At 41.8% G+C, this 14,663-nt stretch overlaps 1 protein-coding gene across 1 annotated transcript; it reads left to right on the forward strand.

The window, feature by feature from the left end:
* Positions 1–259: 259 nt before the first annotated feature.
* TUBAL3 (tubulin alpha like 3) lies at positions 260–13,625 on the forward strand. Its single transcript, XM_008516870.2, has 4 exons — positions 260–279; positions 3,837–4,080; positions 10,589–10,741; positions 12,153–13,625. The coding sequence occupies exons 1-4, from the start codon at positions 277–279 to the stop codon at positions 13,091–13,093; spliced, it is 1,341 nt and encodes a 446-aa protein (XP_008515092.1). The 5' UTR covers positions 260–276; the 3' UTR covers positions 13,094–13,625.
* Positions 13,626–14,663: the final 1,038 nt, after the last annotated feature.

The following is a 14,663-nucleotide window of genomic DNA, read 5'->3' on the forward strand; positions in this document are numbered from 1 at the left end:
AGAATCAACAGATAGAAGATGCAGAAGGAGTTCGGGGGGGCATGATTAAACTCGGGTTAATTCATCTATAGTTGTGCACAAATCTTATCTCAGGGTGTTCAGGCCCACCTCAGCTTCTTTGAGAATAGAGAACTGAGCAACTGAAAAGAGGCTGTGCTGCTTTAAGTGGAGAAGCGTCTCAGCCCTCAGGTGGAGTCGTTTCCTGCCCTGTGATAAAGCTTACCTGGGCGTGCTCCACCCTCACTACCACAGGCCTACGGGCACCTTCAGATCAGCATGGTGAGTGGCTACGGTGCTTGTATATTGTTGACAGTGTTGCTTCGGTGTCATAGCAAATTTTACTCATCATCTTTGACCCTTTTCCCTACCAAAGTCTTAGTAGATTCTTAATACGAGAGAAGAAATTTTAAGGCACCTTTGTTTCTTTCAATATCCATGTTTGAAGTGGGTTTGGATGAGCTCTCCTGTGTTCATCTGTGGTTTGGCTGCTTTTAGGAAAAGCTCAGTTGATTGGCAGTTGTCCCTGCCTTTACTTGCAGCCCTGAGGCAAACATCTCTCCCTCCTTTAGTTTTACGTTTGTTTTAGACCTGCTGTGCTGATTTTTCTGTAGAACTCAGTTGCTTCGGTTTCAGTTGTGCTTTCAGAGTTTCTGGGGACTTCAGACCCAGGTTTCATTGCTAAACTCATAAATGCATGGCTGGGTAAAGTCCACAGACTTCTTCTTAGTCCTGTCTTGAGTTTAGTTCTTTGGGGGTGATAAGGAATATGGTTATTTACAATGATTCTGTTTGGGGTCAACCTTTTAAGCTCCACTTTCCCTTTAATCTCTTATGTGCCACTCACGGTAAGTTTTAGTATCTTAGAATTTTTAATTCTTAAATGGAAACAGCCTCTCCAACTGCTTTTTCATCTTTGATCTCTCCCCGTTGGAGTCTCTCTCCAACATTTTAAGGATGTACAAATGGTTTTGCTCTTTTTGTTTGTTTGTTTTGAGGAAGATCAGCCCTGAGCTAACTGCTGCCAATCCTCCTCTTTTTGTGGAGGAAGACTGGCCCTGAGCTAACATCCATGCCCATCTTCCTCTACTTTATATGTGGGACGCCTACCACAGCATGGCGTGCCAAGCGGTGCCATGTCCACACCCGGGAACCGACCTGGCGAACCCCAGGCCGCTGAAGCGGAGTGTGCGCACTTAACCGCTGTGCCACCGGGCCGGCCCCTGGTTTTGCTCTTGAAAATTATGCCTCCCTACATGGAGGATCCTTGTGGTATGGAAAGGTTCTATGTCTTGACTGTATATATTTTGGTATTCTGGCTGTGATATTGTACTAGAGTCTTGAAAGATATTTCCATTGGGGAAAATGGGTAAAGAGTACATGAGATCTTTATTATTTCTTACAACTGCTTGTGAATCTACAATTCATATTTATCTCAAAATAAAAAGTTAATTAGAAAATTATGCCTTCCTAGTAATTCAAATAAGCTTTGTAGCAGCATTTATTAACATGCTGTGACTTACCATTATTGATATTCAGTGGGTATTTTACAGTCTTATTTTATAGTGGGACTAATATTTTAACAGATAGTTTGGGGAGTAAGGAAAGGCTAAGAGATAAATAAGGTGAAGGTAGCCTTCTGTACCCTGGAGCACAGTCATGTTACAAACTAACTCAGCTGTTTCTCAAACCAGGAAGGGCAAGATTGGTCCTTCTTGAGCCAAGTATTCCTGCCGAGTTCCAAAAGGACTCTTATGTCTGAACCACTTGGGTAACAGACCACATGAAGAGCAGCAATTGTTTTTATTGGTGATTATTATTACCGTGATTATTGTGAGCAAATGCCACGTGTGCATCCCACACGGACTGGGTGGTAAATAGCTGAGGAGGGATGTTGTGAGGGAAATCTACATGTAAGTGATTTTAATGATGTAAAAACAGTGAATTTCCCATCTCTTTTAAATTTTTCCATAAATCTAGGGATTTAGGTAAGTTTTGATCTGATCATGGTAGCTAATGTCCTGAGACCATTTTAAGTCCAGCAGGAGGGGAGAGGGACGAAACTGCTTTGCAGATAAGGGTGTTAGAAGGCTATTTATGATGGAATACGTTGACTTGATTTTTATGTGCCTGATAGAGGTTGGAATATTTGTTGGACTAAGTGAAGGGCTTTCTAAATTGAGCTCACAGCCTTTGTCCTGAGAGACCGATAGTTGCACAGAGAAGAAACAAGAGGGAAGTTCTACTCAAGTGGTGAACTTGAATTCCCCGTAAAGTAAAGAGGGCTGTGTCATGCTTTGCGAATCAAGGAGACAAAGTAGAATGGTTTGATGCTACTGAGCAGGAACAGAGTCCAAGTCAGATTGGAGGGGTGTGACCAGCCAGAGCTCCGTCCCCCGCACCCTCCGACAGCGGTCTTTTTGTAATTGAATCTCAGAGCCTGGGAAAGTGCAGCCATGGACAAGGACGAGGTTGCCTATTACCTTATCAGGCAATGAGCTTGAAGGGCCCTGATAATGCAGAAAGCAGGCTTCTCACCCTGTAAGACACCCAGCACAGACTTGTTGTATGACCATTGGCGATCAAAACTCAACAATATTAATATCAGCGGTTGTGGCCCCTTTAGATTTTTAGGATTTAACTTTTTCTTTCCCTCTCTTAGATGAGTAGATATTGTGTCTGTCTAAATTACCAAAAAAGTTGTTTCCCTTTTGGAAAAAAAATGTGAATGATGATTTAAAAATGGGATAGTGGAGCGGAGGCTGATGAGGGTGAGGGAAAACAGGAAAGTTTAAACGAGAAAAACATCGCTTACTGTCCAGATGTAACTAGAGGTAATATTTTGATGCATTTTTAAAGGCTGTTTTCTATGCTTATTTTTAAATATATTTGACATCATACTTTATATGCAATTATGCAAATTATATACACTTTACTTAATATTTTATCATAAGCACTTCCCGTGTCATAAATTATTTTTGGTAAATATTTAAAAGTTGTATAATATGCCGTTGTATTGATGTACCTTTCTTTAAATGCCCAACAAAAGGTAAATAGTTAAGTAGATTGGTTTTTGGTTTTCACTATTATAAATAATAATACTGTGAGTGCTATTCTGCCTAAATCTTTGCATTTTAGATTATTTCTTTCCTTTGTGATTCACTTGTTTATGTAATTTGCCTTTTTATCTAGCAGATGTCTCGAAGTCTTTTTTTTTTAATTGGTGTATATAAAATTTCTTATATATAGTCCTTACATATGAAAGGCTATATATACGGTAATTCTTACATACATCAGTATTTTTGTTTGTTATGGTATAGAGTTTTTACATTTTGGGGTTGTGAAATCTATTGCATGTTTCCTCCGTAAATTTCCCACACTCTTAAGCTTAGAACATCTTTCCTTATTTAGAGCACATATGAATAGTAAATGTAAAATCTCAAGATATGAAAAGGTGACATCTTTATCAGCAGTGGGTTTTAATATATGTCAAGGCTATACATTGATTTTGGTTTTATTTCTTTCCAATAGCTAGCTAATTTTTTTCTGGGTGAGACAACTTGATTCATTCTTATCCTGTCACCTAATGGGTGCTTAATTTACATTGTTGAAAGAAACCTTTTGATGGAATTGGAGTCCTTGGTTCAGTTGTTCCTAAAGCTTGACTGTACCCTTGTTTTTGCTTTCTGTGAGACACTTGTAATTAGCCTTATAATAGATTTCTCTTGTTGGTTTAAGATAGCTTGGTTTCTGTCAGTTGGTAGCAGAAGTGCTGAGTGACATAGCTCATGGTACCTAAGAAGGCCTGCTCGGTTCTAACTTACCATGGCTTATTTCAGAGGGAGTGCCTTTCCATTCACATTGGCCAAGCTGGCATCCAGATTGGGGATGCTTGTTGGGAACTCTATTGCCTGGAACATGGAATCCAGCCAGATGGTGGTGTTCTCGACAGTAAAAAGGATCAGTTGGAAAATGCTAACGTGGAGCACATGGATGCATCTTTCGATACCTTCTTTTGTGAGACCAGAGCTGGGAAGTATGTGCCCAGAGCACTCTTCATGGACCTGGAGCCAACCGTTGTAGGTAATGTAAGTTTTCCATTCTGCTTAACCAGGTCCGCAATCAAAACAGATAAATTAAGTATCAGTGCGTGGGATTTATCAGATCATATGAATCTCTCTGAACAGGATCATGTGGACCTTTTCCACATAGACAAGGTCACTCAGTGGCCACTTAGGGTGGTGATCAGCGTGACATATGTACCCAAAGGGAAGAGGAGCTTAGCCTTCTTTTTCTGTATGATAAAACGAAGTAAAACCTTGCTGATTTCTCCACACACATCTGTTGTAACAGAACATTAAATCTCTTCCTGGATTTGAAAGCCAGTTGCTAGAAGCTTCTGACAAAAAATCTGAAATTTGGCATTACTTGCTTATAAAGAGTAGAATATTTGAAAATGATTCCAAAGAAGCAAGGAGCCAAATAAGTCTTCAAATTATGGGGAAAATCAGTACAATGTTATGATTATTAATGGCAAACTTTGTAGTATCTTGTGCAAAAACACTTGAAATGGAGCTAGAGAAATGCTGGGGAGAGAAGGGGTCTTACTTAAGAGAAAAGTGGGGGGGGGGACAGAATTTGGGTTTGATACTATGTATCAGTTATTTATTGCTGTGTAATAAACTACCTCCAAATTTAGTGGTTTAAAACAATAGCAGTCATTACTTTGTCCAGTAATCTGCAATTTGTACAGGGTTCAGAGGGAAGAGCTCCTCTCTGCCTCACAGGATGTCAGCTAAGAAGGCTCAAATGACAGCTGGAGGGTCCACTTTCAAAGTGGCTCACTTGCATGGCTGGCAAGTTGATGCTGGCTGTTAGGGGATATGGGCCTCTCTATGGGCTGCTTGTGCTTCCTCACAGAGTGGTGGCTGAGTTCCAAGAGCAAGCATCTCATGAGAACAAGGCAGAAGTCCATGGCATTTTTATAATCAAGACTTGACGGTCACATAGTGTCACTTCAGCTGTTCTCAGTGGGTCAAGGCAGTTACAAGGATCCACTCAGGGAGGGGACATAGACCCAACATCTTGATATGGAAATAGTGAGATGGGAAATATCGTTGTGGCCATCTTGGGAAAATACAATCTGTACATACTGGATTCGGGTTCATTTCCTTATCAGAACAAAGTCAGAACCAAGTAAGAACCTGATGGGGAAAATAGATTGATGTCAATGTGAAGGAAAAGATAGAAAGTTTTATTAAAAGGGGGAAGCTAAGAATTGTGGAGGCCATGATGCCTATATATAGATTCAGCATTACTCTGCTAGATGTTGTGAAAGAATTAAAAATAAGGAGGTACTGATGGCTTCAAGAACAGGTAAGACTAGTATGGAGGCTAAAAGAGGCAAATACCTTGTATTCTGACTTGAGTTATAATGGTGCGAAGAGAATATCTGAATTTTTGTTGCAGATAAATAGGAGTTTGCAAGTGTGAGCCCTGGCTGGAGTCTGGTGTCCCAGGAACCTGGGTGGGGTGGAATATGTCCCCAGATGACATTGGTAGCAGAAGGAGCATCATAAGAGGCCATAGCCCAGTACCATGGATATTTGTAGCAGATATTTTAACTCATGCCAAACCAAAGATGCTAGGCAAATAGGAAGTTTAAGGCCCAAGATCAATGGTAAGCAAGTCAGAGGAGAGATAGATAGCAGGCAAAGACCAGAAGAAATGTCCCAATCCTCTAGAACACAGCCTGGATGGAGGGCAATTTTAGGGTCCTGAGCTGGTCAAAACAAAGAGACATAAGCTCCAGGATTTAGGTAGAAGGCACTGATTTTCCTTGTTTTATTCAACAAATAAGAGAGCCTCACATATGCTAGGCACTCTTCTTGACAGTAGTCTTCACGGAGCCTACTTTCTCGTGGGGTGCAGACCTATAAAAACCAAATAGTGTGCCCAATGGCAATCTGCAGTATGGAGAAGAATAAAGAAGGGCCATTGGGGTAGGGAATGTTGTGTGTAGGTGGAGGGGGTTCTTTTTCTAAAGGCATGTCAAGGAAGGCCTTACTGAGAAGGGGACGTGTAGGGATGTGAAAGAAGTGGGGACGTGAGACTTACCTCTCTGGAAGAGATCAGAAAAGACTTTATGGACAAGGTGATATTCCTTCTAAGTCTTGAAGACTGAGTGGGAGGATTTTAAGAGTTCACAGTTGAGGGAAAATGGAAAACATGGACAAAGACACATTCGGATACTTGTGAATATTGTATCAGCTTGAAAATGGGGAGGATGTTGATTTAGGGGAGTCATGAAAGGCTTAAACTGGAATGGAGGCAGACCATGGAACTGCCTTGAATAAGATGCTTGGTGTGAATTTGATAGGAAATAGGGGGCCAGTAATGATTTTAGAGCAGGGGAAAGGCAGATTTAGAGCTATACTTGAGTAATTAATCACAGAGATTTATTCATTAATTTATTCAACATTTATTTAGCACCTGCTGTGTGCTAAGTACTGATCTAGAAAGAGAGAATGGATTGGAGAAAGTTATGAGATTGTTGTAATGTGTGGGCTTCATCTAGGGTTGTGACACTGAGAACGGAAAAGAGAACATTGGCTGATTTGAGAGATGTCTGTTTAAAATAGACAGAGCAACTGATTACAGGTCAGTGAGTATTCCAGAGAGAAGTCAGAGATGCCACCCAGATTTTACTGGTTCACTAATGAGATTGATAAATGAAATAGGAATTCCAGAGGGGGACTCAGTTCTGTAAGAGTAAAAATAAGTTCGGTTTTGGGCATGAGGAATTTCAAGTGTTAGCAGGTTGGTCCCAGGAGAAATTGTGGAACCAGAGGTCTTAAGTGAGAAGTTAGAGGTGCAGAATTATCCAATAGAGATGATGCTGAAAGCTGGGAAAGTGGATGATCTTCCTGACCAAAGTCAGTCTGAGTGGTTTTAGAATAAAGGAAAGATAGGTTTGGGTTACATTTTTCAAGTAGAATTCTATTGATGATATTTGTAGCCAGAAACAAAGGAGAGAGAGTGAGTGAGAGGCAGAGGTTTCAGAGAGGGAGGGAGGGATCAGAGGCACTCAGGGAGGGTGAGTTGCTTTGTACATCTCCCTTCTTTCTCTATTTTCTGCGAGGTAGAGGACAGAGGGATTTCGTGGCAAGGAGGGAGGTGTTCATTCAGGCATCCTATGATTGGAATAATGAGGGTGATAGTGTGTGAGAATTTAAAGAGGTTTAGAACACTCATTTTGAGAAATAGAATAGAGGGTCGAAGTGCAGAGTGAAGGGTCTGCTGAGTGTGGGTTCGAAGGGGACCCAGAGAGCAAAGTTCCTGCCTGTCTGCAGCTGCACGGGAGTGGATGGTGGTGCTTAGTCAGGCTTGCGTATGAGGTAGGGACAGGGCGAGGAGGGCTCTGCGCTGGCAGTGCCCCTGTGGCTCTGATCGTGGAACCAGGCTGTGTGAGGAGTCAAATGAAAATAATGTGAAGGGAGGTGGAAAAAAGAAAAGGCTGAGAGATTCAAGGTCATGATGAGCAAGAATTTAACAAACTCCAATAAGCATCTACTTCAGCAAGGTGATGGGAGTATAAAGATGAATAAACACTGATCCCTTCCCTCCTACTGTCTTAGTCAATTCAGGCTGTTTTAACAAAATATTGTAGACTGAGTGGCTTAAACAGAAATTTATGTCTCCCAGTTATGGAAGCTGGAAGTCCAAGATTAGGGTGGCATCATGGTCGGTTTCTGGTGAGAGCCTTCTTCCTGCTTTGCAGATGGCACCTTCTTGCTGTGTCTGCACATGAGAGAGAGAGGGGGGGAGATCATCTCTCTGGCCTCTTCTTATAAGGGTTCTAATCCCATTCGTAAAGGCACCACTTTCATGTCCTAAGGCCTCACCTCCAAATACCATCATATTGGAGATTAGGGCTTCAACATTTCAACATGTGAATTTGGAGGAGACACAAACTTCCAGTCCATAGCAGCTACTATTTATTAGTTGAGGAGCTGCACAGATATTTCCCTTTAATCTTTTCAGCAACTCTATTATCCTTAATTTGTAGACGAGGAAACTGAGTCTTGGGGATGTTAAGGAACTTGCCTTAGATCATCGAGTTATTGAGGGTAGAACTGGTTTTGATCCCAGGTTTGCCTTCTCATAAAAGCCATTCTCTTAAAAAGAGAAAAGCAGGATAATTTAGTGGAGAAGAAAATGTAAATAATTATCACAACACTAATAAATGTATTAAGTTGAGCCATATAAAATTGCCACATAAAGTTGCCAATAGATGACCATTTTTCATCTAAAAAGGTGAATTTCATATAATGCAACTTAATAATAACAGAAATTTCTGCAAGGTGCAAGGGTATTACTGAGGAAGGAATGATTGACTGGGGGTCATCAAACGACTCCTGTGAGGGAGCAGCATTAGTAAATTCACAGAGGGAGGAGGGACCTTTAACAGGAGCTCAGTGAGGCTGGAACTTAGGGTGTGAGTAGGAGAGCAATGGGAGAGGAGGCTGGAAAGATCATCAGGGCTAGTCATGGGCCCAGGTTGGGGGAAGTAAGGAAGTGTGGTCAGAGAAGGGATTTTGCAAGTGTGAGATTTTGGGGCGGAGAGTTGTGAGTGATGGTGACTCAAGTGGAGTGGAGCTGAATGGCATTGAAGGCAAGCAAGCTAAGGAACCGTCAAATAATTGTGTTTAAAAACCATGGAAATCCCTGAGGATGCTGGTTAAGGATGCTGTGCCAGGTGCTGAAGTCAGAGAAAAGTGGAAAAGTGTCAGGAAGTTAGAGTGGATGATTTGGGCATGCTTATGAATGGCGGTGCTATAATCACTGATCCCTGAGAAAGTGGATTTTACTGAAAGAATTTATGGACCTAACTACACTCAAGGTCTCAACTGGACATTGTCATGAAGAAGCAGGTTTCCATAAATTCCAGAAATTCCTTCCTTACCCTGAACTCAGCCTTACAGCTTCAGGTGAGAAGCATAGTCTACCCAGAATTATATGCCCTCTTATATCCTGTTTATATATTTATCTTTTAAAAATCCCAACTTTTCTGTTTTTTTTTTTTTTGGTGTGTATATGTTAGTTAAAAATAATTTAAACTCAATTTTAGTAAATTTAAACATTGTGGTTTAGAAATTCATTGTCATATACAGGAGAGCAAGGTGAATTGAGAGAACCATCTTGCTTTTAGAAAATTAGTGCATTTTTCCTTAGGTAGTGAACTTCTAGGACTAACTATAGGTATCTGGTGCCAATGAAGTAAATCTGCGTACATACATGTCATGAGGCCAATTTTATCAGTATTATTTATAATTGTTGTTATCTGGGGCCTGCATCATGCCCTATGACCTCATTTAATCCTCATGGTAACTCAGTGGGGTAGGTCTTCTTATCATCCTTACTAGTGAGATGAAGTAACTGAAGCTTAGAGAACTAGGCAAGTGCTCTATGGCTAAGAGGGGAAGGCAAGATGTGAGCCCAGGAAATTGATTCTTGAACACATGCTCTTTACTATGCAGTGTAACCGGGACAACATTCCACAGCCTGCTTAGCCCTCAAACACCACTGCATAATTCTTCAGGAATTGTGCTATCTGGGTAATTCTGAGGTCGGGGTAGTGGGGCATGGGCCTCAGACATGCTGTGTGTTGATGTTTTCTCGTGCTGCCCAGGGTTTTAAAAGCCAGTGAAACCAGGCAAGGCTTGCACTTGGTTGTATTGAACACTGCCGACATCTACACACTGATTTCCCTGCTTCACACGTTTGTACGTTTGAATTGTCTGGGCCTTTGAGTTGGCCATGCCTTGTTTGTTAAAGCCTCTTTTAAAACACACTACTAATAATTTACGTTGGCATGCTTTTCCAGCACACAGTTGGCTATTTGTAGATAGAGATACTTGTCCTAAAATGTCAAAGTGCCACAGGGTGTGTGGTAGGTTGAATAGTGTCTCCCAAAAATCTGTGTCTGCCTAGAACCCCAGAATATGATTTATTTGGAAATAGGGTCTTTGCAGATGTACTTAGTTAAGATGAGGTCATACTGGATTAGGGTAGGCCCTAAATCCAATGATCTGTGTCCTTAGAAGAAGAAGAGAGGACACATAGACAGGGGAAAAGGGCATGTATGATGGAGGCAGAGACTGGAATGATGCAGCTATAAGCCAAGGAGCTCTAAGAAGTGTCAGCAGTCACCAGAAGCAGTCACGAGAGACAGGCGTGGAGCAGTTTCTCCCTCGGAGCTTCCACAAGGAACCAACCCTGCCAACACCTTGATTTTGGCCTTTTAAACTTTTAGAGAATAAATTTCTCTCATTTTAAACCAACAGGTTTGTTGTAATTTGTTACAGCAGCCCTAAAAAACTAACAAAGAGTGTTTGATGGAAAAACCTACTTTTAATTTATATGAAAATAATAATACCTCTTTCTAGAGTAAGGAAGGCCAATTCAGCACAATTCCTTTACCACAACACCGGGGAAAGTATGGGGATCGGAGCACAGGGCTGTGCGAGAATTAGCCGAGGGTTAGCAGTTGAATGCAGTGGAGCGCACTGACCTCCTTTCCCCTCTGCAGATGGGATCCGTACAGGCAAGTACCGCTCACTCTTCCACCCAGAGCAGCTTGTTAGTGGAAAGGAAGATGCTGCAAACAACTACGCCCGAGGTCACTACTCTGTGGGGTCGGAGATCATCGACCTTGTGCTAGAGAGGATCCGAAAGCTGGCAAGTGGCTCACTTCTCCTTAGATGGGGCCAGGCCTGTGTGCCTGGGATCCTGCGGGACACCTCCCAAGCATCACCAGCATTGTCTACCACCAACATCATCACCACCCAGCCTCTCACCTGGGGACCTCCTGTGGATGCTCAGACCTGGGAAGTGTCCTGATGTTGGCTTTGATTACGCTTTCCATAGGAAGGGCAAAAGAAGCTTTCATAGTTACTGTATAGCCCTTGTCTACTCTTTGTTTTTTTTTAGATTTATAAGGAAATGTTTTGTTTTATTTTTCCCCTGCTTTGTTGAGATATAATTTACATATAACATTGTGTAAATTTAAGGTGTACAGTGTGATGATTTGTTACATGTATATATTGCAAAATGATTACTGCAATAAGGATAGTTAACACATCTACCCCCTCACATAATTACATTTTTTTGGTAGTGACAACATTTCAGGCCTACTTTCTTAGCAGCTTTCAAATATGCAATACAGTATTGTTAACTATAGTCACCATGCTGTACATTAGATCCCCAGAACTTACTAATTTTCTAACTGAAAGTTTCTGCCCTTTGACCAATGTCTCTCCATTTACTCCACCACCCAGCCCCTGGCAACTACTGTTCTACTCTCTGTTTCTATGAATTTGGCTTTTTTAGATTCCACGTTTAAGAGAGATCATACAGTATTTGTCCTTCTCTGTCTAACTTATTTCACTTAACATAATTCCCTCAAGTTTCATCTATGTTGTCAAAAATGGCAGGATTTCCTCCCTTTAATAATTAGCCTCCATCTACTCTTGCTTCGGCTAACTCATGGTTTGTCTTATCAGAGACTTCCAAAGCATTGTACACTTGTCATTTTTGATAGTACCACTATTTGTGAAGTTAACAGGAAGTACATCCTACCTGGAGATTAGTTACTCTATTTACTGACAGTTAATTCTTCTTTAAGGACTTGTGTCTGGAGAATCCTTTGTTTAGCCAATGTTTTGGTGTTTGGCATAATCATTAGGTAATACACTACCTTTAGACCCCCCATAGTAGATTGGATGCTTCATCTGTTGTGGGGCGGCGGGGGGGGGGGGGGGGGTGGGAAATTATATTGCTTCAATATTTTGCTAGTCATTTTGTTATTGATAAAGACCTTGCTTTAGATCACATACAAATAAATTCAGGGGGGCAGTGAAAAACAGTTGAATGTTTGTGCTTTCCTTATAGTAAAATTCTATAGTGCTTCCCGCACTCCAGAAGTAACCATTCAAGTATGTTTCAAAGTAGATAGATTTGTTGCGGAGTTAATAATGGTAAACCAGTCCTGTCTGAAAGTTTTTGCTTGTTTTTGCGAACTTGATCCCACCATGACCACTGCTTCTGGGTTTGTTTGGCTGAGTTCTCCCTTATCACTTATTCTCCCCAGGCAGAACAGTGCAGTGGACTTCAAGGATTTTTGATTTTCCGAAGCTTTGGAGGAGGCACTGGCTCAGGATTTACATCTCTGTTAATGGAGCAGCTCTCGATAGAATATAGCAGGAAGACTAAATTGGAGTTCTCTGTCTATCCAGCCCCTAGGATCTCCACTGCTGTCGTAGAGCCTTACAACTCCATCCTCACCACCCATTCCACCATAGAGCACTCAGACTGTTCCTTCATGGTGGACAATGAAGCCATCTTTGACATATGCCATCGTAAACTTGGTGTGGAACGCCCCTCTTACGCCAGCATTAATAGGCTGATAGGTCAAGCTGTATCTTCCATTACTGCATCCCTCCGGTTTAAAGGGCCCTTGAATGTGGACCTAATTGAATTCCAGACCAACCTGGTACCTTATCCGAGAATACATTTCCCCATGACCACCTTTGCCCCCATCATCTCTGCTGACAAAGCCTACCACGAGGAGCTCTCCGTGTCAGACATCACTGCGGCTTGCTTTGAGTTCTCCAACCAGCTGGTCAAGTGTGATCCTCGACTGGGGAAGTACATGGCCTGCTGCCTACTCTACAGAGGGGATGTGGTCCCTAAGGATGTGAATGCAGCGATTGCAGCCATGAAGTCAAGGAACTCTGTTCGGTTTGTAGATTGGTGTCCAACTGGTTTCAAGGTAGGCATCAACAATCAACCCCCCGTGGCGATGCCAGGAGGGGACCTGGCCAAGGTCCAGAGGGCTGTCTGCATGCTGAGCAACACCACAGCAATTGTGGAGGCGTGGGCCCGCCTGGACCACAAGTTTGACCTCATGTATGCCAAGAGGGCATTTCTACATTGGTACATCAGAGAAGGCATGGAAGAAGGCGAGTTCTCAGAAGCCAGGGAAGATTTGGCAGCCCTGGAGAAGGATTATGAAGAAGTGGGGCAAAGTTTCTGATGCAAATATGACTGGTGAAAATGACTGTTAAGTTGAGGTGTCATGCTTTCTTTTCAAGACGTTATACACTTAGTGGGTAGAGTTCCCTTGATGAGAAGAAAAAGGAAATCAAATCAAGCAAGACCTGAAGTCCCAAACTGAATCAAACGGGTCAATATTAGCAATGATCACATGCTTCCTTGTCCGTTTTGTAATTCAGCCTGCTACCTGGGAACCTTCTCAGGCTCGCAGTCCTTTGAACTTCTGGATCCTGTCTATGTTGGTTTTTTTTTTTGTCGGATGGCAACTTGGATTTATTCTTTGCTTTCTAAACCGAGAGACTGTGAAACGCTAACGTTAATGCTTTCTCCTTCTTGTACCTGAGGTGGAAGCACATATTGATTATTGTTATGTCTCCATGTTTATATTTTTTACATTGATCAAATAATAAATATTTTCAGTATGACTCTTTTCCTTCTTCCAAATATGGGCCTTAAGGTCTCAGTTTGCTTTTTATACAGACAAACAAACAAACAAACAAACAAACGAAAAACAAGAATATTCTTGAGTCTTTCAAAAATTTGAATCTATGTGTCCTGCAGCTCAGAAGATGAAAGTGGTCTCTTTCAGCTCCCCTGTGCTTGAGGAGGTGTTCTCAAAGTGTGGTCAGCAGAACCCTGCATCAGAACCGTTTAAGAGGTTTAGAAAACTCGCAGATTCTTGAACTTCACTACGGTCTTGCTAAATGAGAAGCCCTGGGGATTGCAGGAGGTGTGACCTGAGGATTTGAAAGTTTAAAAAACACTTAAAGGAACTAATTTTTGGTATTAAACTGTCCCATTTTCAAACATGTTAATAATTTAAAATGGACAAAACAGCTATAAATACGTTAAAACCACTAGCCAGATTTTTAAAATCCATGATGTCTAGATTGACTAATAGTTGGAATTAAGGTGAACTAGCTACTGCAAAGATGCTCACGTAGGCTTAGGTTGCTCTTAAGTTGATGGTAGATAGTTTTCAGATGCCTCATTCATCTATAGTGTTGACCTTTCAGCCTTAGTCCTCCACTTATACTCTCTTTTGGCCCAGCATGGTCAGTGCTTTTGGTCCAGCTAGACATCTAAGGCAGTGGGCTCTAAAGTCTTGACAGGAGGCAAAAAGTTGTGTGTCCTCTTGTGAAATATACCAGACTACAACACTACCACCTTCTTCTTGCATGGGCAACCTGGACCCCAGAACTGGCACTCCATCTTTAACAGTTCCTTTGTAGATGCTTTTTTTGTACTAGAATCACTGCCCTGAGAAGTGGCCTTCAAGAGCTCAACTCAAGCAATATATTTTTTTTTGCCTGTTTTCAATTCAAACCGTTGTCACCATGGAGGTCAATGATCACAGTTTGGTGGAAATGATATTTAGATACCCTTCAATGCCTGTGAAGGTTTGGTTTTCTAGCCCATTCACCTATCAGTGAGTTGTTGCTCAGTCCTCAAGTCTCTAAGTATTTGGCTGGATCCCCTTTATAATCTACTTCCAAGGCCTCTGCCAAGGGCTTTGTCTATGCCGACACTAAAACAGCTTTGTACCGGAG

This window comes from Equus przewalskii, chromosome 30 (assembly GCF_037783145.1).
Source record: "Equus przewalskii isolate Varuska chromosome 30, EquPr2, whole genome shotgun sequence".
NCBI classification, from domain to species: Eukaryota; Metazoa; Chordata; class Mammalia; order Perissodactyla; family Equidae; genus Equus; species Equus przewalskii.

Bases quoted from the DNA above. Each gene is read 5' to 3' on its own strand.
- TUBAL3 (XM_008516870.2), top strand. The intron at 4,081-10,588 runs GTAATGTAAGTT...TCCCCTCTGCAG, and splicing joins CCTGGAGCCAACCGTTGTAG to ATGGGATCCGTACAGGCAAG. The intron at 10,742-12,152 runs GTGGCTCACTTC...CTCCCCAGGCAG, and splicing joins GAGGATCCGAAAGCTGGCAA to AACAGTGCAGTGGACTTCAA.